This window comes from Bubalus kerabau, chromosome 17 (assembly GCF_029407905.1).
Source record: "Bubalus kerabau isolate K-KA32 ecotype Philippines breed swamp buffalo chromosome 17, PCC_UOA_SB_1v2, whole genome shotgun sequence".
Lineage (NCBI taxonomy): Eukaryota > Metazoa > Chordata > Mammalia > Artiodactyla > Bovidae > Bubalus > Bubalus kerabau.
In genome coordinates this window covers 55,939,851-55,961,452 of record NC_073640.1, presented here as the reverse complement: position 1 = coordinate 55,961,452, position 21,602 = coordinate 55,939,851, and the positions used below count along the sequence as shown (strand labels likewise).

At 53.3% G+C, this 21,602-nt stretch overlaps 1 protein-coding gene across 1 annotated transcript; it reads right to left on the bottom strand.

Moving 5' to 3' along the window:
• Positions 1–11,206: 11,206 nt before the first annotated feature.
• Positions 11,207–20,754, bottom strand: BCL3 (BCL3 transcription coactivator). Its single transcript, XM_055553088.1, has 9 exons — positions 20,278–20,754; positions 18,450–18,603; positions 14,085–14,193; positions 13,694–13,898; positions 13,498–13,586; positions 13,230–13,307; positions 12,464–12,631; positions 11,956–12,073; positions 11,207–11,838 (listed from the first exon to the last, which is right to left on the bottom strand). The coding sequence occupies exons 1-9, from the start codon at positions 20,531–20,533 to the stop codon at positions 11,651–11,653; spliced, it is 1,365 nt and encodes a 454-aa protein (XP_055409063.1). The 5' UTR covers positions 20,534–20,754; the 3' UTR covers positions 11,207–11,650.
• Between the last annotated feature and the right edge of the window lie 848 nt (positions 20,755–21,602).

Below are 21,602 nucleotides of genomic sequence, written 5' to 3'. Positions count from 1 at the left end.
TGGCATGGGATTAAAGGTTAGAGCTGAACCTTCTAGGAGGAAACGTTAGGGAAATAGTGCGACCCTTCTGTCCCAGAGAAGAAACACAGCGTGCCCAGACCCGTGGGTCCCCTAAGAGCAGGAGTTGGGAGGAGGGTGTCTGAGGGAGCAGGAATCTGGTGACATAATTCCTGGGTCCCCATAAGCAGGGGCCTGAGAGAAATCAGGCTGGAGTTGAGACACTCAGATTTCCAAAGGAGGTGGTGGGGGCTTCTGGGTCCCCAGGGGGTGAGGCGGAAGATGGGGCTCATGGCTGCAGCAGGTGCCCAGAGCAGGGCTGAAGAGAAGCCGATACCTAGCCAGGGCTGCGCGCGGGGCTGGGCTCTGGTGGGTCGGACTGTCCCTCTGTCTCTCAAGGGAGCCAGGCCACGCCCCCTGGCTTCCTGGCCACGCCCCGGCCAGGAAACTGGCCTATTTGTGATTACAAATATGCCCATACCTAGAGAATTTCTTCCCTGGTGGCTCAGACGGTAAAGAATCTGCCTGCAGTGCGGGAGACCTGGGTTTGATCCCTGAGTTGGGAAGAGCCCCTGGAGCAGGGCATGGAAACCTGTTCCAGTATTCTTGCCTGGAGAATCCCCATGGACCAAGGAGCCTGGAGGGCTACAGTCCATGGGGTCGCATAGAGTCGGACACAAGTGAAGCGACTAAGCACACAGCACAGAGAATTTCTAATCAGAGAATAATAGTAATAATAATGGATCAAATCAGTTAATCCTAAAGGAAATCCCTGAAAATTCACTGGAAGCACTGATGCTGAAGCTGAAGCTCCAATACTTTGGCCACCTGATGCAAAGAGCTGACTCATTAGAAAAGACCCTGATGCTGAGAAGGATTGAAGGCAGGAAGAGAAGGGGACCACAGAGGACGAGATGGTTGAATGGCATCACCGACTCAATGGACATGAGTTTGAGCAAGTTCCGGGAGATGGTGAAGGACAGGGAAGCCTGGCGTGCTGCAGTCCGTGGGATTGTAAAGAGTCAGAAACCACTGAGTGACTGAACAACAACAAGGCATTTATTAAACACTCCGTCGACCCCTGTGTGTCAGGCTTTACATTTTCTCACTGAATCCTCAAAAACTGAGGTAGAAGGAGAGGGAGAAGGTTTAGGATGAGATGTGAGGCCCCCACTTCCCTCCTCAGCCCCCATCTCTTATCTCTTAGAACCTGAGAATCCTTAATTTGTGGACTCTTTGAATTTTCTTCTCAAACTAAATGAAGACCGGGTCTTTGTAGTCAGGGTGGAAGGGTCCACCTCCCAGTTCCTTGAGTTCCTGCTCTCTCTGAGCCTCAGTTTCCACCTCCAGGAAGCAGGATGACAACCCACTGGCCTGGCAAAAATTCAAAATTTTGACCATGCCAAGTGTTGACCAGGAGTTGATGGAAGTGTAAATGGACAAATTAGGTTTGAGAGTAATTTGACAGGATCCAACAAAGCCTTGGCAGGGCAAGTCCGTTGCCAGCCACGTCCTTCAGAGCCGTGGCTTGTAAACACTTCTGCTCACATTGAGACATTATATACCTGAAACAGTTCCATGGGGCAAGCCTTACCCCATCTATGCGCATGCGCTCTCATATCGTCTAGTTAATTTCGTTTCATTAAAGGGAAAATTATGTTTGCAACCCACTAAATTGATTTCACAACCACTAATGGATCTTGTTGGGCAGGTTGAAAAATACTGCCCTAAAAAACTCCAGGAGACAGGTTCAGGGAGATTAATTGCAGCCTTGTCGGAAATGGAGAAAACTGAAGACCAGGCAAGTTTCATTATCAGGAGAAAGAATGAATACATTGTGGTATCCTTCCACAGAGGACTTCCATACAGCAGTCCAAATGAATGAAATGGACACACATTCCAATAGTGTGGATCGTAAGAACGTAACGATGAGGGTTACTGGGTTGAATAGTCCCCCTCCCCCATTTGTGTCCACTGGGACCTATGAACGGACCTTATCTAGAAAATGAGGCTTTGTAGGCTTTAACCAAGTTTAGATGAGGTGTGCCATACATCCAGTCTTCCCAGGTGGCCCAGTGGTAAAGAATCTGCCTGCCCATGCAGGAGATGCAAGAGATGCGAGTTCCATCCCTGGGTCGGGAAGATCCCCTGGAGGAGGAAATGGCAACCCACTCCAGTATTCTTGCCTGGAAAATCCCATGGAGCCTGGTGGGCTATAGTCCACGGGGTCACAAAGAATCGAGAACGACTGAGCGACTGAGTACACACACACTACATCCAGTATGACTGGAAACTGGGATGCAAAAACAGGTATCCTGACTGGGCAGAGGTTGGAGTGATGCATATATAAGCCAAGGATTGCTGGCAGAAGCCAGAAGCTAGGAAAAGGCAAGGAAGGACACTGCCCTAGAGCCTTCAGAGAGAGCGGAGCCCTGCCAGCACGTTGATCTGGGGCTTCTGGTCCCCAGGACAGTGAGAGAAATGTGTTGTTTTAAGCCACTCAGTTTGTGGTTCTTTGTTACAGCAGCAACAGGAAACTAATACAATGACTTTAGGAAAAAAAAAAAAAAACCAGCAAGTGCAGAGGAGTTAGTGTAACACAATGTTATTTACACGTGTGTGCTCAGTCATGTCCCACTCTTTTTGCGACCCCATGGACTAGCCCTCCAGGCTCCTCTGTCCGTGGGATTTTGTAGGCAAGAATACTGTAGTGGGTGGCTATTCCCTCCTTTTTTATACCAAGTAAGAAAAATTGCAAAACCAGTACACTATATTACCTGGGGAATGCATTGTTTGTGATAATGGTATGAAACCATGAGTGGTTGAGCATTAAATGTAAGACACAGCAAAGGGAAAAGATGGGCTCTGAGGATATCATTAATGCTTTAAAAATATCTGGATCACATATGGCAAACTGGTTAAGAGTTCATGTAGCTGCAAAGCGGATACAAACAAAGTGATGATAAGAAAAGATACTGAAAAAGACATGATCAGTTAGGGAAACAAAAATCGAAACCACAAGGAGATCCAACTTCACACCTGCCAGGAAGGCGCTAATTAAAAATACAGACATTAGGATTTCCCTGGCGGTCCAGTGATTAAGACTCTGTGCTTCCAATGCAGGGGATGTAGGTGCCATCCTTGGTCTGGGGACTAAGATCCTACAAGCTGTGCAGCGCTCCCTCCTCCAAAGACAGACAATAATAAGTACTGGAGAGGCTGTGAAGAAACTGGGAGCCTCAGGCACTGCTAGTGAGGATGTAAAATGTTGCAGCTGCTGCAGAAAATAGTTTGGTAGCTCTTCAAAATGTCAAACAGTGTCATCACACGGTCCAGGAGTTCCATGCCTATCTCAACCTAGTGCAGAGAATTAAAAACATACATCCAGGAGCTTCCCTGGTGGCTCAGTGGTAAAGGATCTGCCTGCCAATGCGGGGGACACAGGTATGATCCTTGATCCGGGAAGATCCCACATGCCCTGGAGCAAGAAAGCCCGTGTGCCACAACTATTGAGCCTGTGTTGCAGAGCCAGGAGCCACAACTACTGAGCTCTCAAGCTGCAGCTACCGAAGCCTGCACAGCTTAGAGCCCCTGCTCCACAATGAGATAAGTCACTGCAATGAGAAGCCTGTCCACCGCAACTAGAGAGTACCCACCCCCGGCACTTGCCACAACTAGATAAAAGCCCATGTAGCAGAGAAGACCCAGCATAGCCAAAAATAAAGAGATAAAATTTTAAAACATATATCCACACAAAGATTTGTGGAAACAACTTAAATGTCTCTCAGATGAGAATGGATAAATGGGTAAATTGAATGCAATACTCCTATACAATGGAATATTGTTCGACCATTAAAAGGAATGGATGAACCTCAGAAACATTATGCTAAAGTAAAAGAAGCCAGTCATAAAAGACCACATATTATATGATTTGATTTATATAAAATGTCCAGAATAGGCAAATCTACAGAGACAGAAAGTATATTAGGGATTGCCTGGGGCTAAAGGAAGGGAGTTAGAGGGAACTAGGGAGTAATTTCATGCAAAAATGGGCACAATAAAGGACAGGAATGGTATGGACCTAACAGAAGCAGAAGATATTAAGAAGAGGTGGCAAGAATACACAGAAGAACGATACAAAAAAGATCTTCACGACCCGGATAATCACAATGGTGTGATCACCAACCAGACATTCTGGAATGCAAAATCATGTGGGCCTTAGGAAGCATCACTATGAACAAAGCTAGTGCAGGTGATAGAATTCCAGTTGAGCTACTTCAAATCCTAAAAGATGATGCTGTGAAAGTGCCGCATTTAATACGCCAGCAAATTTGGGAAACTCAGCAGTGGCCACAGGACTGGAAAAGGTCAGTTTTCATTCCAATCCCAAAGAAAAGCAATGCCAGAGAATGCTCAAACTTCTGCACAATTGCACTCATCTCACACGCTAGCAAAGTACTGCTCAAAATTCTCCAAGCCAGGCTTCAACAGTTCGTGAACTGTGAACTTCCAGATGTTCAAGCTGGATTTAGAAAAGGCAGAGGAACCAGAGATCAAATTGACAACATCTGGGATCATCAAAAAAGCAAGAGACTTCCAGAAAAACATCTACTTCTGTTTTATTGACTATGCCAAAGCTTTTGATTGGGTGGACCACAACAAACTCTGGAAAATTCTTAGAGATGGGAATACCAGACCACCTGACTCGCCTCTTGAGAAATCTGTATGCAGGTCAGGAAGCAACAGTTAGAACTAGACATGGAACAACAGACTGGTTCCAAATAGGGAAAGGAGTACATCAAGGCTGTATATTGTCACCCTGCTTATTTAACTTATATGCAGAGTACATCATGAGAAATGCTGGGATGGATGAAGCACAAGGTGGAATCAAGATTGCCGGGAGAAATATCAACCTCAGATATGCAGATGACACCACCCTTATAGCAGAAAGTGAAGAAAGACTAAAGAGTCTCTTGATGAAAGTGAAAGAAGAGAGTGGAAAAGTTGGCTTAAAACTCAACATTCAGAAAACTAAGATCATGACATCTGGTCCCACCACTTCATGGCAAATAGATGGGGAAACAGTGGAAACAGTGAGACTATTTTCTTGGGCTCCAAAGTCACTGCAGATGGTGAGTGGATCCATGAAATTAAGACACTTGCTCTTTGGAAGAAAAGTTATGACCAACCTAGACAGCATATTAAAAAGCAGAGACATTACTTTGACAATAAAGGTCCGTCTAGTCAAAGCTATGGTTTTTTCCAGTGGTCATGTATGGATGTGAGAGTTGGACTGTGAAGAAGGCTGAGCACCGAAGAACTGATGCTTTTGACATGTGGTTTTGAGAAGACTCTTTAAGAGTTCCTTCGACTGCAGGGAGATCCAACCAGTCCATCCTAAAGGAAATTAGTCCTGAATATTCATTGGAAGGACTAATGCTGAAGCTAAAGCTCCAATACTTTGGCCACCTAATGTGAAGAACTGACTTATTTGAAAAGACCCTCATGCTGGGAAAGATTAAAGGCAGGAGGAGAAGGGGATGACAGAGGATGAGATGGTTGGATGGCATCACCGACTCGATGGACACGAGTTTGAGTAAGCTCCGGGAGATGGTGATGGACAGGGAGGCCTGGCGTGCTGCAGTCCATGGGGTCGCAAGGAGTCCGACACGACTGAGTGACTTAACAGTTTTTAAAAGTGGAGGCCACACTTCAGGGTAGCCACAAGAGGGAGCTCTATGCACAGATTTACCTCCTCCCTTGGGAACTGAGTTTCTCAGGCCTTATTGGTAAACTCTGGCCACACCTCTGAGAATCTGTCCACACCCAAGGATTTGGCCGGCCTCTCATTCTGGCCACGCCTGAAACGTTGGCCACGCCCCCAGGGCCTTGACCACATCCCTAGACCTTAAACACACCCTAAAACCCAGGTCACACCCCAAAGCAGTCTGAAGCAGCAAGTTCACTTTTCCGACTCCCCAAGGTCTGAGCACAGATGCATGCACAGACTTATCCTCTTAGAAACGTGGAGCCTTAAAACCATGACTTTTAATTTGCAGACTTTCTTCTCTGTTTTGAAATCATTTAAAATTCACAGAAAAGTCGCAAGAATAGGACAAAGACGTCTTGAATACCCTTCACCCAGATTCACCAGTTGTCGATTTGCCAGTTTGCTTTATTATTTGCTCTGCCCCCTTCCTCGAACAGTTTGAGAGTAAATTTCAGATTTTATACCTCTTTGCTTAGAATCCAAGGACATTCTCTTACACAGTGACTGTATGTTTATCAACAGCAGGACATTTAACAGTGATCCAATACTGGCATCTAACAACACGGTTTATATTCAAATCGCCAGTTGTTCCCAAACTATCCTTCATAGCAAGCTATTTTTTTTCAGTCCAGCATTCAATCTGAGATCACAAGCTGCATTTAGTTTTTTTTTTTTTTAATGTGGGCTATTTTTAAAGTCTTTATTGAATTTGTTACAATATTGCTTCTATTTTATGTTTTGATTTTTTGGCCACATGCCCTGTGGGATACCAGCTCCGCCCCCAGGGATGGAACCCGTACCCGCTGCACTGGAAGGCAAAGTCTCAGCCGCTGGACCGCCAGGGAAGTTCATGCACTTAGTTCTGATGTCTTTTTTAGTGTCCTTCAGTCTGGAACACTCTCTCAGCCTATCTTTGTGTTTCATGAAGTTGACATTTTTGATCAATCGCAGGCCACTTCTTAGTTCTTTTGTAACAATGTCTAGGATTGGGTTTGTCTGGCATTTCCTTGTGATCAGATTCTGGTGGCAGGACTATTATAAAAATGATGCTGTGTCCTTCTCTGAGTGTCATATCAGAAGGTATGCGGTATTGGTGGTTGCACTCTTGATGATGAATTCCATCGCTCGGTGAAGGTAAATCATGGAATCCTGGACTCATCGCCGCACCAAGTCAGAGTCTCCCCTTTCTGGGCCTCAGTCTCCCTTTCTGTAAAATGGAGGTGTGGCTGACCTGAGGGTCTGCTCACATACCTGGAGCTCACACCTACACTCTCATCAAATCCTTATCAACCAGCTGAAGCACTCTGTTTAGTTCTAATGCTCTTAAAAGCATTTGAGGGGAATAGCACCCATATTTAAGATTTGGAAGATTTCTTGCATGCACTTGGAGCTTCCCAGGTGGTGCTGGTGGTACAGAATCCACCTGCCAATGCAGGAGACAAGGGTTCAATTGCTGGGTCAGAAAGATCCTCTGGAGAAGGAAACGGCAACCCACTCCAGTATTCTTGCTTGGGAAATCCCATGGACAGAGGAGCCTGGGGGTTACAGTCCATGGGGCTGCAAAGAGTCAGACACAACTGAGTGGCTGAGCACAGCACACAGAAACAGCAATGCATGCACTTGGAAGTGATATTCTCTGACTGAGCGTGTGGGCTTACCCAGGGTGGTGATTACAAATGAAACTTTGCAACAGGAATGGGGCTCGTGGAGAAATGCTTCGGAAGTATGACTTCTGGCTCAAGAATGCAAGGACTTTCACAGATGAGAACGGTCTTGGTGGCACTGGTTGAGGGAGGCATGTTTAATTCTGGGAGGGCTGGTGTAGGGGGCCTGGAGACCCTCTCTGTGACCCTCCTCTCCACCTCCTAGGAGTCTGCCTTTCTTCAGGGGAAGGGGGCTGGGTGTGGAAGGACACGTGCCCAGTCCCAAGGTCAGGAGGCTGAGTGGGGATTTCCATCCGTGGAGAAGCCAGATCCTTTGTTTTAGAGAAGTAGCTTGCCAAGGTCAGGGGCTGGGTTCAGCTTTTGAACCCGGAGATAGTTTCCCACACACAAAGAGACACATCACCCACCGTCTGGACCCACAGATACAAGGAGATCCTGACACACACATTCCAGGCCAATGATGGGGCTGGTACCTCTGCTCTCATCAAACCATCATCAACCCATTGACCCTGAGAAGTGGACATTATTCCCATTTTACAGTTGAGGACATGGAGGCTCAGGGCTGTGAAAATCACCCAATCCTAGGTCACACAGCTAGGGAGCAGAAGGGCAGGACTTGAATCCAGGTCTGACTCCAGGGCCTGTGCTCTCAATCACACAGCTGCTGTCTTTTCCACACACAGGTGCCCACACACACACTTAAAATAATGGACACAACCACACATTACCTTCCTGTGAGTCAAGAGGGCCCAGGGACTATGAATGTGGGTTTAGGAGGTAGCCGACCTGGCCTTGGACAAGCAGCTTGCTCTCTGTGAGTCTCAGTTTTCCCATCTGGAATATGGGCAACATTATGGTCAATGCAGGACTTCCCAGGTGGTGCTCGTGGTCAAGAAACCACCTGCCAGTGCACAAGACGTAAGAGACAGGGGTTCAATCCCTGGGTTAGGAGGATCCCCTGGAGGAGGGAATGACAACCCACTCCAGTATTCTTGCCTGGAGAATCCCACGGGCAGAGGAGCCTGGCAGGCTACAGTCCACAGGGTCTCAAAGAGTCAGACGTGACGAAGCTACTTAGCACGCATGGTCAATACATTGCTGCTAATATTTGCCCCCACATTGACCACACAGTGGGACAAGGGATCAGATACAGCCATGAAGAATCACAGACACCGTAGTGCATTCTGCCATCATTTCTCAGGGGTCTGCTCCGTGCCAGGCGGTGTGTTGGCTGCCGTGGGTCAGGCAGCAAGAGGACACTGCCCTCCCAGAGCTCACTGTCTGCTGGAGAGGGCACTGCCCTCCCAGAGCTCGCTGTCTGCTGGAGAGGGCACTGCCCTCCCAGAGCTCGCTGTCTGCTGGAGAGGGCACTGCCCTCCCAGAGCTCGCTGTCTGCTGGAGAGACCAGCCGTTGCACATGACCTTGCTCATGTGGTGGGATTATCACAAGGGAAGTTCTCACACGCAGCTGCTTACAAAAGTCACCTTATGTAGTGGGTTGAGCCGTGCATGTGTGTGTGTGTGTGTGTGTGTGCTCAGCTGTGCAACCCTATGGACTTCAGCCTGTCAGGCTCCTCTGTCCATGGGATTCTCCAGGCAAGAACACTGGAGTGGGTTGCTATTCCTTTCTCCAGGGGAATTTTCTGCATCTCCCGCATTGGCAGGCGAATTCTTTACCACTAGCACTACCTGAGAAGCCCTGGGTTGAATGGTAGCCTCCCACAAGGAAATATTCCGAACGCCCCAGAAATTGTGAATGTGATCGATCTTATTTGGAAAAAGGGTCTTTGCAGATGCGCTTCAAGTTAAGATGTCAAGAATTAGATCATGCTGGATGGGGTCTGGGTGGGTCCTAAGCCCAATGAAAATGGTCCTTATAAGAGACAGAAAAGAAGACACAGATACACGGAGAAGGAGGCCACATGAAGAGGGAGGTAGAGATGGGAGTGATGCGGCCACAAGCCAAGGAATGCCAGCTGCCACTGGAAGCTGGAAGAGACAAGGATGGATTCTCTCCAAGAGGCTTTGGAGGGAGTGTGGCCTATTGACACCTTGATTTTGAACTTCTGGCCTCCAGAACTGTTAGAGAATAAATTTGTTTATTTATTATTTATATGTTAGCTTGTTTGGCTGCAGCATGTGGGATCTTTAGCTGTAGCATGCAAACTCTTAGTTGTGGCATGTGGGATCTAGGTTCCTGACCAAGGATTGAACCCAGGCCCCTGCATTGGGAGTGCAGAGTCATAACCACTGGACTACCAAGGAAGTCCCCAAATTCCTTTATCGAATCTCTTATCCATATACCTTTTGTTAGTAATGTTGTTTCTCTGACTGAAGCAAAGGAGTTGGCTGAATTATATCCACATCCTAACCCCTGGAAATCTGTGACTGTTCCTTTATATGGCAAAAAGGATTTGGCAGATGTGAGGAAGTTAATGGTCTCGTGAAGGGAGGTTATCCTGGATTATCTGGGTGGACCCCAGGGAATCAGAGGGACCTCGTAAGAGGGAGACAGGAGATCAGAGTAGATGTGCAAATGGAAGACAGAAATTGCTCTGATACAAGGAAGGGGCCATGAGCCAAGGAATGCAGGTGGCCTCTGTGGGCTGGATAATGCAAGGGGACAGATTCTCCTCTCTGGCTTCCACAGGGAAGCAGCTTGCCTGGCACTTTGACTTGGTGAGGCTGATTTTGGACTGCTGACCTCCAGAACTGTAGGAGGATGAAGTTGTGCTGTTTTAAGGTACTGAATTTGTGGTGCTTTGTTACAGTGGCAACAGGGAATGAATGCAAACCCTGACTGCTACATAAGAAAGGTGTCCACAGAGTCAAAAATATATCTGGGGACTTCCCAGGGTGGGGGAGCCAGTGGTTAAGAATCTGCCTTCCAATGCAGTGGGTGAAGTTTCAATCCCTGGTCGGGGAATTAGGATCCCACAGGCCCCACAGTGAGGCATATATATGTGTGTGTGTGTGTGTGTATAATTATATACACATATGTATATATGTATATGTGTGTGTACATGTGCTAAGTTGCTTCAGTTGTGTCCAACTCTGTGACCCAATGGATTGTAACCCAGCAGGCTCCTCTGTCTATGGGATTCTCTATCAAGAATACTGGAGTGGATTGCCATGCTCTCCTCCAGATCTTCCTGATCGAACCTGTGTCTCTTATGGCCCCTGCACCGGCAGGGCAGGTTCTTTAACCCCTAGCGCCACCTAGGAAGCCCATATATGTATGTATACACATATGTACATATGTGCGTGTATATATATATGTATGTATGTTGGTGGGGGGGGCCCTGGAGCCACCGAATAAATGTGACACATGAAGCAAAGTAGTCACACAGAAACAATCACCCGATAACTGCAGGTCTCAGTGTTAAGAACACTCATGCCTAGAGACCCAGAGACAGCTGGAATGAACAGTTTACAACAGGTCAACACAGTCAGCTGTGGTACCACAAGGACCACACAAACCGCAGAGTCCTTCAGAGACACACACACACACACACCCCCAAGGTTACTATGGAAGCCAATAGGGTCCTCTGGAAAGATATCACACTTCACACCACTCTCCAGAAACAACGGCACGGTGACACAACGATGCCATGTTTACAACACACCTGGAAGTCCCAGCATCGCCCACACCTGTCATCGTCAGCCCGAGACAGCTGGATATGGCATCCAGGTGTGTGCATGTGCACACACACACACACACACACACACTTCCTCCCAACCTCCTCATGTAAGAGACCCAGCAAAGCCAGGGATATGGTACAAAAATAGTTTATTACAAAAGAAATCCAACCAAAACGCCTAATAATTTACATGGATATCAGTGCCTGGAGTCAGCCCATCTCTCCCTCCTCACTGAAGTGGGCAGAGTGCAGAAGGGAGAGCTGTTCCTTGGTTCCACCAGCTCTGGGAGAGGAGAAGGAAATGAACGTTTGGGGGCAGTTCCAGACTAAAGACTGGGAGACCAGGATGCCTGAGAAAAATGGGAGTAAGAGTCCTGGGTTGGGGGCGGGGCTGAGATGGAGGAATATCTGTGCTGAGAAGAAGGGGGTTGGGGGTAAATATATGTGCCTCTGTGCAAATCCTGATCCAAAAGATTGGGGGGGGGGCAGAGTGAGATCTTCACAGTTTCCAGGAGGGCTGACCCCACAGGGTAGCAAGGTCCCTCCTCACGAGTCCAAGATCTGCCCCCCCATTCCTCTCAGCTACCTCCTGGAGCTGGGGCGGGGGGCACCGGCCGGCCAGGGGCTCGGAGGACACCGGCATAGGGCAGGAAGGTCGGTGGAGATGAGGGTGGAAGGAAGAAACTGGGGGGAGCCATGGGGAATCCAGAAGGGTCCTTGGGGGGAGACTGGGAAGGCGAGGAAGGTGGTGACGCTGACAGAAGACCTGCGGGAACAGAAGAGAGGGGCGGGGGTGAGGGTGGCCAGAGGCCAGAGCTAGGGAGGAGGCTGGGGTCCCGAGCCCTGGGTTCCGGGAGGCTGGCCTTGGGGCCTGGCTTCTCACCATTGGAGCTGAGGCGGCTGCTGCTCTCAGGGGACGTGGTGGTGCTCCGGTCCGGGGAGGGCTCCAGCTGGGATGCCGGAGCAGGCCGTGTGGCCTTGCCTCTGAGGATGTCGATGACCTGTGGGACGCCGCCGCATGATCACCTCCGGGCCAGCCCTGTCCACACAGACCTGCCTCTCTCCATTTCTCCCGGTTCCCGAGTCTCCTAGCTCAGGGAGCCTCGCCTCTCTCTCAGGACGTGCAAGAGGGCACGTCACTTCCTTTCTTCGGGCCTCAGTCTCTCCTCTGCCTAGAACTCACACCCACGCGTCAGGCTGCACCGGCTCGCCTCCACGCCCTGGCACTTATGCGCACACGCACACTGCCGCATCCCTTGCACACACGTGCCACTCATCTGTCCCATCCCTGCAGACCGGCGCTCGGGCACAGAACCAACCTCATTCAGCCCCCACCCCTCCAACTCCCGCAACTCCTGCAATCCCCCGCCGCAACCAGCGTGCTTACTCACCCGGCGGCTGCGCGCCACCATGAGCGGCGTGTCGTTGTGGCAGTTCTTGAGGCCGCTGTCTGCGCCGCTGCGGACCAGCGTGCGCACGAGCGGAAGGAGCCCGCGGCCAGACGCCGAGTGCAGCGCCGAGCTGCCCGAGTACATCTGCGCGTTCACGTTGGCGCCGTGCTGCGGGCGGAGAGGCGCGGGTCAGGACCACCGCCTGGGTGGAAGGGGGCGGGACCCAGGGGGCGGGGCCAGCGTGAGGGGCGAGGTCACAAGCTGGGACGGGGCCAGACCTGGGGACGGTCAGAGAAGGGTGGAAACTGGAAACAGGGGCGGGACCAAGCGGGTCGCGGGGCGGCACCGAAGCCGTTGGCGACGGACTCGGCAGCCACGGCCAAGGCAAAGGGGGCGGGGTCAAAGAAGAGAAGGGTACAGAGATCTGGGCCTGATCGTGGACGGAGTCAGGGCGGAAGGACAGCGCGGGGACTGGGCCAAAGCCGGAAGACAAGGGTCAGCAAGACTCTAGCTGGGAGGGGCCTGGAACGTTTTGGGGGTTTAAAGGAAGGAATGCGAGATGGGCCGGGACTGGTTCGTAGTCTGGAGGAATCAAGTCCTAGGGTTGACAGAAGGAGGCCTAGGAGGAAGGGTCGGGGCTGGAAGCGTAGCAAGCACAAGTGCAAGAACTGGAAGGAGGAGGGGTCGGTGGCAGGGATGGAGCGACAGGTGGTCAGGGCCAGAGGAGAGGGTGGGCGAGAGGCCACGTAAAGGGGCCCGTACCCACCTGCAGCAGCAGCTGGACCATGCTCAGGCTGTTGTTTTCCACGGCGTGGATGAGCGGGGAGCGGCCGCTCTTAATGTCCTGCGGCAAGGAAGGAAGGTTTTGAGCGTCCCCTTGCTCTGCCCAAGCAGCTGGAGGCCCGCATCCCAACCAGCGCTGGGTCCAGCATCTGTTTCCTTAGGTACTTCGAGCCCTGCTCCGTTGGCCCCGCCCCTCCCTGCTCCTCCAGGCGCCCTCATCCCACCCCACCCCCCAGCCCAAGCGCGCTCACCACCGCGTCAATGTCCGCTCCGTGCTCCAACAAGAGCAGAACCGCTTCTTGGCACTCGGTGTTCACAGCCACGTGCAGGGCGGTAAGCCCTGAAAGAGCGGGAAACTCAGTTAAACGTAGGCCTGGGGTTTTGCAGCCTCAGAAGGACTCCAGGTCCTACCAGACAGCCCCACCCAGCACCCCGGTAGGTGCTCACCATCGTAATTGCGGGCCTCCAGGTCCATGGTGCCCCCGGGCGCGCTGTCCAGCAGGGCCCGCAGGCAGGCGGGGCTGCGGTGCTCACACGCCAGGTGAGCTGCCGTCTGGCCGTGGCGGTCCAGTGCCATGGGGCTGGCACCAGCCATCACCAGGAGCCGGACCACAGACGGCAAGGTGGTGATCACAGCCAGGTGTAGCGGTGTCTGGGGAACAGAGACTGTGAGGGACTCCTGTTTCCTGCCCTGCGACCCAGTCCTGCCTCCCTCAGAGTTTCCGGGTCCTGACCCTCAGCAGTAGTCTGAACCAGAAATCTGAGCACCTCCTCCCTCAGAGTCAAGCGTCAGGGCCTCCAGCTCTTCTTCCCCTAGGACTCAGGTCCCCAGGCTCACCTGCCGGAGGTGGTTGTATATATCCAGTTCCCGGCCTCCATGCTGGAAGAGGTTGACCAGGCGATGCACAGCTGGCAGATTGCCCTGCACCACGGCAATGTGGAGTGGCCTGGGGGTGGAGAATCACAGGCATGAGAGTGGTCACCTCTCACCCCTGTATGCCTAGCAGTGCTAACTCCAAAATGTGCAGGATGCTTTAGAAGTAACAGGGGTATCCAACCACTGCTCCCCATTCCCTCCATCCTGGTTCAGGCACCATCATCTCCCCCTTGGAGTGTCCCCTCTTTACTGGCCTCTCTACTACCACAAAGCCCTGCTGTCTGCTCCCCACATAGCAGCTAGAGAGACCCTTTTAGAACCTAAGTCAAATCATGCCCCTTTTCTGCACAGAATTCTCAAAGTCCTCACCATGGCCCACAGGCCTGGGGTGATCTTGTCTTTCCCTCTTCGATTCCTTTTGATGTCATCTCTGTTGACTCTCCTCAGTTCACTCTGGCCACTAGCCTCCTTGGTCTTCCTCAAACATACCAAGCATGCTTGCCTCCTAGGCCTTTGCACTGGCTGTTCCCTCTGCCAGGAACAGTATCTCCCCCGCCCCCATATCTTTGAGGCTAACTCCCCTCGCTGGGGCCTCTGCTAAAATGGTAGGGCAGAGGCTCCCCCCCACCCCCAGGCTTTATTTTCCTCCACATCATCACCTGACATCTTACACTGTTTCCTGTCTGAATCTCCCTCGATAGAATGTCAGCTCCACCAGGTAAAGCGTTTTTCCAGTGCCTATGACAGTGGTTGGTGCTGAGAAAGTGCTCCACAAACACCCTGAATAGATGAGGCCCTCTCAAGGATCCCTGGCCATCCTTGAAGCTGGGGACCATGTGCTCACCCCGTTCTGGGCCACAGTTTTCTCATCTGTGGAATGGGTTGGGGATGAACTGGATGGTCTCCATCTGTGGTGACTGGAGATCACGTTCAGCCTCCAACCCAAGAGTAGGTACATGGGGCAAGTTTTGCCCAGAAGGGAGATGATGGTACAGGTGGGACAAACAGGAATGAGGGTCATTGCTTGGGAGGCCGCACTGCGCAACCCTGATCCCCCCATTAGGACTGAAGGACTCCATTTCCTCAGCTTCTGGGAAGGTTGTCAAATCTCGGCTCTCTCTGGGAATTACCCTCCGCTGAAAAGGGCTGCTTGCTCAGGTCATGGGGGTGGGTAGACGCCACCCAATGGCATCCGCTGACTGGTCCGTGTGGGCATAGAAGGCCCAGCCTTCTGGCCCCAACTCTCTGAAAGGCTGCTCCAGCTGCCATATTCCCTGTGGGATCCCTGAGGCCCGGTTGAAACTACAGAGCAGCGAATTCTCCCTCTGCCCAGTCCGGCTTTCTCCATCCCCACGGGCACTGAGCTGGAGAACCCTTTCCAATAAACCTCCTGCCAGCTTCTCAGGGCCCCCGAAGCTGGAAGAGCCATTCAGAGCTGAGGACAATCTGGGATGGCTGTAGCGGGGTGGGGGGACGCTGGCGCTGAGTCCATAAGGCTGGCTGAAGTTACACAGGCCCCACAACCTCTATTTAAGGGCCACTTACTGGGGGCAACTTCCTTCTCACCCGCCGCTTCTTGCTGCCAAACCTGGGCCAGGCTAAGAGAGGTGAACGGCGGTCCTCCCCACGGCGGAATAGACTTCTAGAATCCACCTCCTAGGTGCTGGAGGCAGAGAAGTTCTGCTGCACCGGAGGGCTTTGCGGGGGCTGAGCCAGGGTTGCAAATCTCTCTTGCCCTGAAGCGTGGGCAAAGTCACGTGGCCCTTTACAGCCTCGGGTTTCTCCTCGGTAAAATATCTCCCGCCAGCTCCCAGGAAGAGATTCTGCAGGTGAAACTCTGAACCCGGATCCTGAACCGGGAAAGCCACATTTGAAAAAGAAATCTCGGGGAAGGGGTCGGACCTGGGCCAGGGGCCCCCGGGGAAAGGCTCCGTCCCCTCCCTGCACCTCTCAGGACGCCCCGCCTGGGTCCCCTTCGGGGCGGGCGGGGTTAAGCGAGGGCAGAGGGAGAAATGATTTCAGAGAAACCGTCCAGGCCTGAGTTCCCATAAACGCGCGGGCCGCAGGGGGTGGGGCGGGGCTGGAGGAAGTGGGGACGGGAGGGGCGGCCCAGCCCTCGGACTTCCAGTAACAGGTCTGCTGGGCGGGGCTCCGCTTCCTGCTCCCGGGGGAGGGAAGCCTGGCCCTTCGGGGATCTACCCTGGCCACCCCGGCACCCCAACTTCCATCCTCGAATGAGGCGGAGAGGGGAGCCCGACCCAAAGAGCTCTCTCTAGTTACCTTGGGGGTAAGAAAGGACCCCAATTGCTCCAGCCAGGGGACCCCGCTAGAACTCCATGCCTCAGGGTTCAGACTCCAGCTGCCTCTCTGTCCCCCACATCCTGGCATGCATCCTCCTGCGACCCTGGCATAGAATGCCCTAACTCTTGGCGGATACGGACTGTCCCCATCGCTCCGAGTTTTAGGCTCCCCCGGCTGCCCTGCCGCTCGGCGCCTTACACGCTCAGCGGTCAAGGCATGTAGTACCCCAACTTCTGCCCTCCGGGACTCAGAACGCGTCCCCCCTCCCCCCCACCTCGTGGAAACTCAGACTTCCAGCTCCCCACTGCCAGACCTTTGGGAGGGGGTGGGTGGGTGATTGCAAATGCCCTGAGATCTTACTGCCCTGAATACCTCGAAGTCCAGCCTCCCAACCGTAGCTTTGGCCCTTTGGGGATCCAGACCTAGCGTGTCCCCCAACCCCCGCCCCCGCCCGGCCCGCTGCCCATTCCGGTAAAGCCTCGGCCCCAGCGGAAGGGGTTAAGGTTAGAGGGAGAGCCAGGAGGGGGAGGCTGTGAGTGAGTGACGGGTGCTGACGTGGGGAAGGCAGAGCAGCTGGGCTGCGGTCAAGTTCTGCGGGAAGGGATTTCCCCCACCAGGCAGCTGAGGCAGAAGTGTTTGCTTTGGGGGAGAGGTGGGAGGGAGGCTGGGGCGTGGGGCTGGAGACTGGTGTGCCAGGGCTTCTGCACCCGGCTTTCACAGGCTGCAAACAAACCACCCCTGGGGACAGAGACAAATTGAATCTATTTCACAGATGACCCCACAGGTACCCAGAGGCGGCGGGAACTAGTTTTACCGAGGCCTTTGTGTATAAATATATATATCTTTATATATACATATATATAAAGATAACATTTATAACTCAGACACTTTGTCCTGCTTGGGTTCGCAAGGATAGTCCACAACCACCCTGGGAGCTCTGTTCCAACAAAATCCACTCCCATGTACTGAGCACCGACTGTGTGCCCGGCCCTGTTCTGTGCACAGCAAGTCCTGTACTTCACTGCATTGAATCCGCATTGTGATCATGAGGCCTGATTTCCAGATAGGGAAACTGAGGCTTGGGGATGTGAAGTTACCCAGGGGCCAGTGGTGGAGACCCCCCCACTTTCCTTGCATTTCCCCCTGTGGTTTCCAGAGTCCCCAAGCCCATTCCTGTATAATTGCTTTATTGAAATCATTTCTTTTCTGCCTCATAGAGACCTTCATCTTGTGGTTCTTGTTTGTACAGGGGGAAACTGAGGTAGAGAGGTGTGAGAAAGTGACCAGCTGAGATTCCATCCGAGGTTGGTAGAATTACCATAACCATGGTGGTCAAGTGTTTTTTTGAGTGCTAGGCCTGGGCTAAATACTCCCATGCAGGATTTCTCGGCTTCATGCAGCTCAGAAGCCTGTCCTTCAAACAGTAGATGATAAAACCATGAGATTTGTGAAATCAACTTAAAGAATTGTCAAATTAATTTAGTGGGCTATGACCAGGAAACAGCGACATGACTAGAATAGAAAACCCCAAAGTAGCTCCCATGTTGTAAGCATGAGTGCTGTTTGTTCTGTGCAATTTTTATTTCAAGTTTATATATGTGTGTGTGCTTAGCAAAAGGTAATAATGATAATAATAACATTAATTAATACAGATTGAGCACTTTCAATCTACAAGGCTCTGTGCAAGGAGCTTAACATGTCTAATTCGTATAATAAGTCAATCTGTAAAATGTCTTTCTCATTTTTGGCTTTTGGTAAAAACTTTTAAAGCCCACTGCTTCAAAAACAGTCCTGGGAGGTAAGGGTTCTCAGGGTGCCCATTTTTCAGAAGAGGAAACTGAGGCTCAGAGAGGGAAAGGGGCTTCCTCAAAGTCGCATAGACGGGGAGACAGGATTCTAATTCAGTGCAGGTAACTTGAAAGCTCGTGCTGAGTGCCCCTGTGTTGCAATGGGTGGGTGAGGTGGGTGGAGGGTTGGCCTCCCCACCCTTCTACCCCCCTCCATGAACGGGGGACTGTCACTCACGTATCTCCATCCTCATCAGCTCGCGTGGCCATGGCGATGTCAGCTGACAGGGGGTGTTCCATGGAGCACACCATGGGGTACAGAGGTGTGGGCAAGTTCAGCAGAGGAAAGGGGGAGCCCATGGTCGGGGTGGGGTACAGGGACAGTAAAGGTCCTGGGGAGAGAAAGGACATGCATGAGGCCAAGCCCACAGGTCATCAGCCTGCCCCCGGCTCCAGGCCTTCGCTCTGGGTCACCTGCCCTTTTCCCTTAGTCCCTTTTGCATCTCCTCCTGAGCCCTCAAGGCCCAAGACAAACTCCTCTACCACGGCCCTCTGCACTCCTGCAGCTCTCCTCCCCAGCCCTGGGCATTGTCACTTATCTTTACTTCTCTCTGACCCCTCATCTTCTACTAGGCAAAGATTCTGCACTATCGCCCAGCATGGGGAGCTCAGGGCCAGTTTGCTGAGTGAATTTGTGGCTGAGGAAGGTAAGGGTGGATGAAGCACCAGGTGTAGGGGGTGGGATGAATGTGTACAGAGTTTGGGGAGAGGGAGTAGTGCCAGAATCCAGCATAAATCAAACTGCTGGAAGGCACCGAGGTAGCTGGCAAATCTACATCTACCCATCACTCAGACGGGGAAAACTGATGCTCAGGTTTTCATGGGGGAATGGGAAAGGGGAGAAGGCAATGACAGGCCTCCTGATGGAGGGCTTGAAGCTGTACCCTGAGGGGATGAAAGGTGCAGAAACCAGGCAAAGTTCTGGAGGCCCAAGGCCTGGGGTCTCTGCAGCTCTGGGGGTCACTCGTAGATTGTGACGTGGGCACAGCTGTGGGAGAGACTGCCCCCTCCTGGGTATCAGGGACGGAGACAGGATGGGAAGAATAGTGCCTGTTTTTCTCTGTCATCTCCTGGTCCTTGGGGGCTCCATTCCTGAAACCCCAAGTTTCCTGGTCCTTGTATGTTCAATACCAGGCCTTGGTGCCCTCAGGCCTTCTGCCCAGAGACCCCCCAAATCCTCCCTGGCCCTAAATCCTTGAGGCCCAGAACTCCCCAGTCCTGCCCCCCAGTTCTTAGAATCCTCAGTCCCCAAATCCCTCCTAAGGCCTCCTGACCTCATGACACCAGTGAGACCCTGATCACTTGCAAGCACACAGAAGTGGGTGCTTAGAACCCCAGGTCTCTGGCCTGCTGACTCTTAGGACCCCTGGTTTTGGGATCAGTTTCCTTGGGTTTTTGTGATCCCAGATATTGGGGTGCTCAGTACTCCCACTCTGTTCCCATCTTCTCCCGACATCTGGGTTCCCGAGGTTTTGACAAATGGGGATCCTTAATATGTCTCCTTAGAACCCCAGCCTCTGTTCCCCTCACTCCCTTTGACCCCACATAAAGTTCAAGGATTCCAAAACCCCCAGCTTCTTGGGTCCAGCTGCTGATTCCTTATAACCCTATATATCTGGGTTCTTAAGAGTTTATAATTCTGTGTTCCTGGGACTTGACTCCCTGAGACCCCATATCTGGACTGCTGGGCACTGTCTCCTGGCTCCCTATAGGTGGGTCTCAGATCTCAGGACTTCGGATACCCAGCTTCCTAGAGCTCTGGTATCTGTGTCCCAAGGTGCTGGCTCCCTGAAGCTCCCATATCTGCACCCCTGGGACCTCAGGCTCTGCCCGCATCTCCCCAGGAACCCCCTCTCTGTGTCCTTGGGACCTTGGCTTCTGTCCCTCGGCTCCCAGAGGGCCCCCCCCCCCCCCGTGTTAAGGTAGTAGCTCTGCCGTCTGACTCGGGTGGTCACCCTCTGCACTGCCTGCCCCCCACCCGGCCATGACCTGCGGAAGCCACTCACCCTGGTAGTAAATTGCCTCTGGTCGCGCCAGGCCGTGAGGGGGCGCGGGCACAGCCGGTGTGTCGGAGCCACCGCGGAGGGAATCCGGGGGGACGACGGGGCCCGCAGCGCCGCGCGGGGTGGCGGGCTCCGGGGAGGGCGCGCGCAGAGGGCGCTTGCGGAGTGGCAGCGCGGCGCCCGGGGGTCCGGTGGCCTTGGGCCGGGTGCGCAGGTCCACGGGCCCCTCGTCCATGGTCCCCGCGGGGCATCGGGGCATGGGGCCGCCGGGGACGGCGGCCGAGCGGGCGGCCGGAGCGCGGCTGGGCTCGGCGGCACGGGAGGGTGGTTGCGCCGAGCGCCGGGACTTCCCCTGCCGCCGGCTGAACTGAAGGGACTTTTGTCGGCCCGGGCGGTGCCGGCCGCCCGCCTCCCCGCCCCCGGCCCCCCCGGGGCCACCCGTCCGCCCCAGGGGTTTCCTGGACCCGCCGCCTCTCCCGCCGTCCCGCGGTGCCGCCCGCCGATCGCCCCGCCCGCGCCGCGCCCCGCGCCCCGCGCCCGCCCCCTCCCGGCCCCGCGGCGCCCGGGGCGGCTGGGCCTCGGCGGGGGGCGGGGGCGGGAAGGAGGCGGGGTCGCGAGGTTGCGGGGTCCCCACCCCTGCGGCTGCGGGCCTCCGGCGGCGTCTCCGTGTGTGTTTGTGTGTGTGTGTGTGTGTGTGTGTGTGTGAGTGTCTCTTTCTGGCTGTAGGTCTCTATCTCTGTATCTCAGTCTGGAACTGTCCCTGACTCGAGGGTCTGGATGGATGTCTCTCTATCTCTGTTCTCACTGTTCTCACTGTCTCTGTCTCCATCGTCTCTGGGCATCCCTTTCTGTCCCTCGAGCGCTGTCTGCCTCTCAGCCTCTTCCTCTCCCCCCGACCCCACCTCCCCAGGGAGGCAGTTCCCTGAGGCCCTTGGGGTCGCCAGGACGTGGGTTCGATTCCAGACTCCCACTTCCTCGCTGGGTGACCTTGATCAGGCACTTCCCTTCTCTGAGTCGTTTCCTCCTTTGTGGGAGCGAGAAGACGCACCCAGGGCAGGGACTACCCTCGGCGGGCGCCCGGGCACGATCCCTCTGCCTGCCCTGCCCCCATCTCTGCCTCCTCCATGTGCCTGCTCAGTTTGGGGTGTGAACTTCGCTGGGGGCGTGGTGGGGGGAGATGTTCTGTGGGGAGTGCACAGAGAAACCGCGAACGTGTCTCTCCCCTCGGGGTCCCACGACCCAGCCTAAGCCTCCGGGCACAGGGTGGGTGCCCCCAAAATCCTCGATACACAGAGAAACAGATGTGGCGAAAGGGGTCCAGAGGTCGT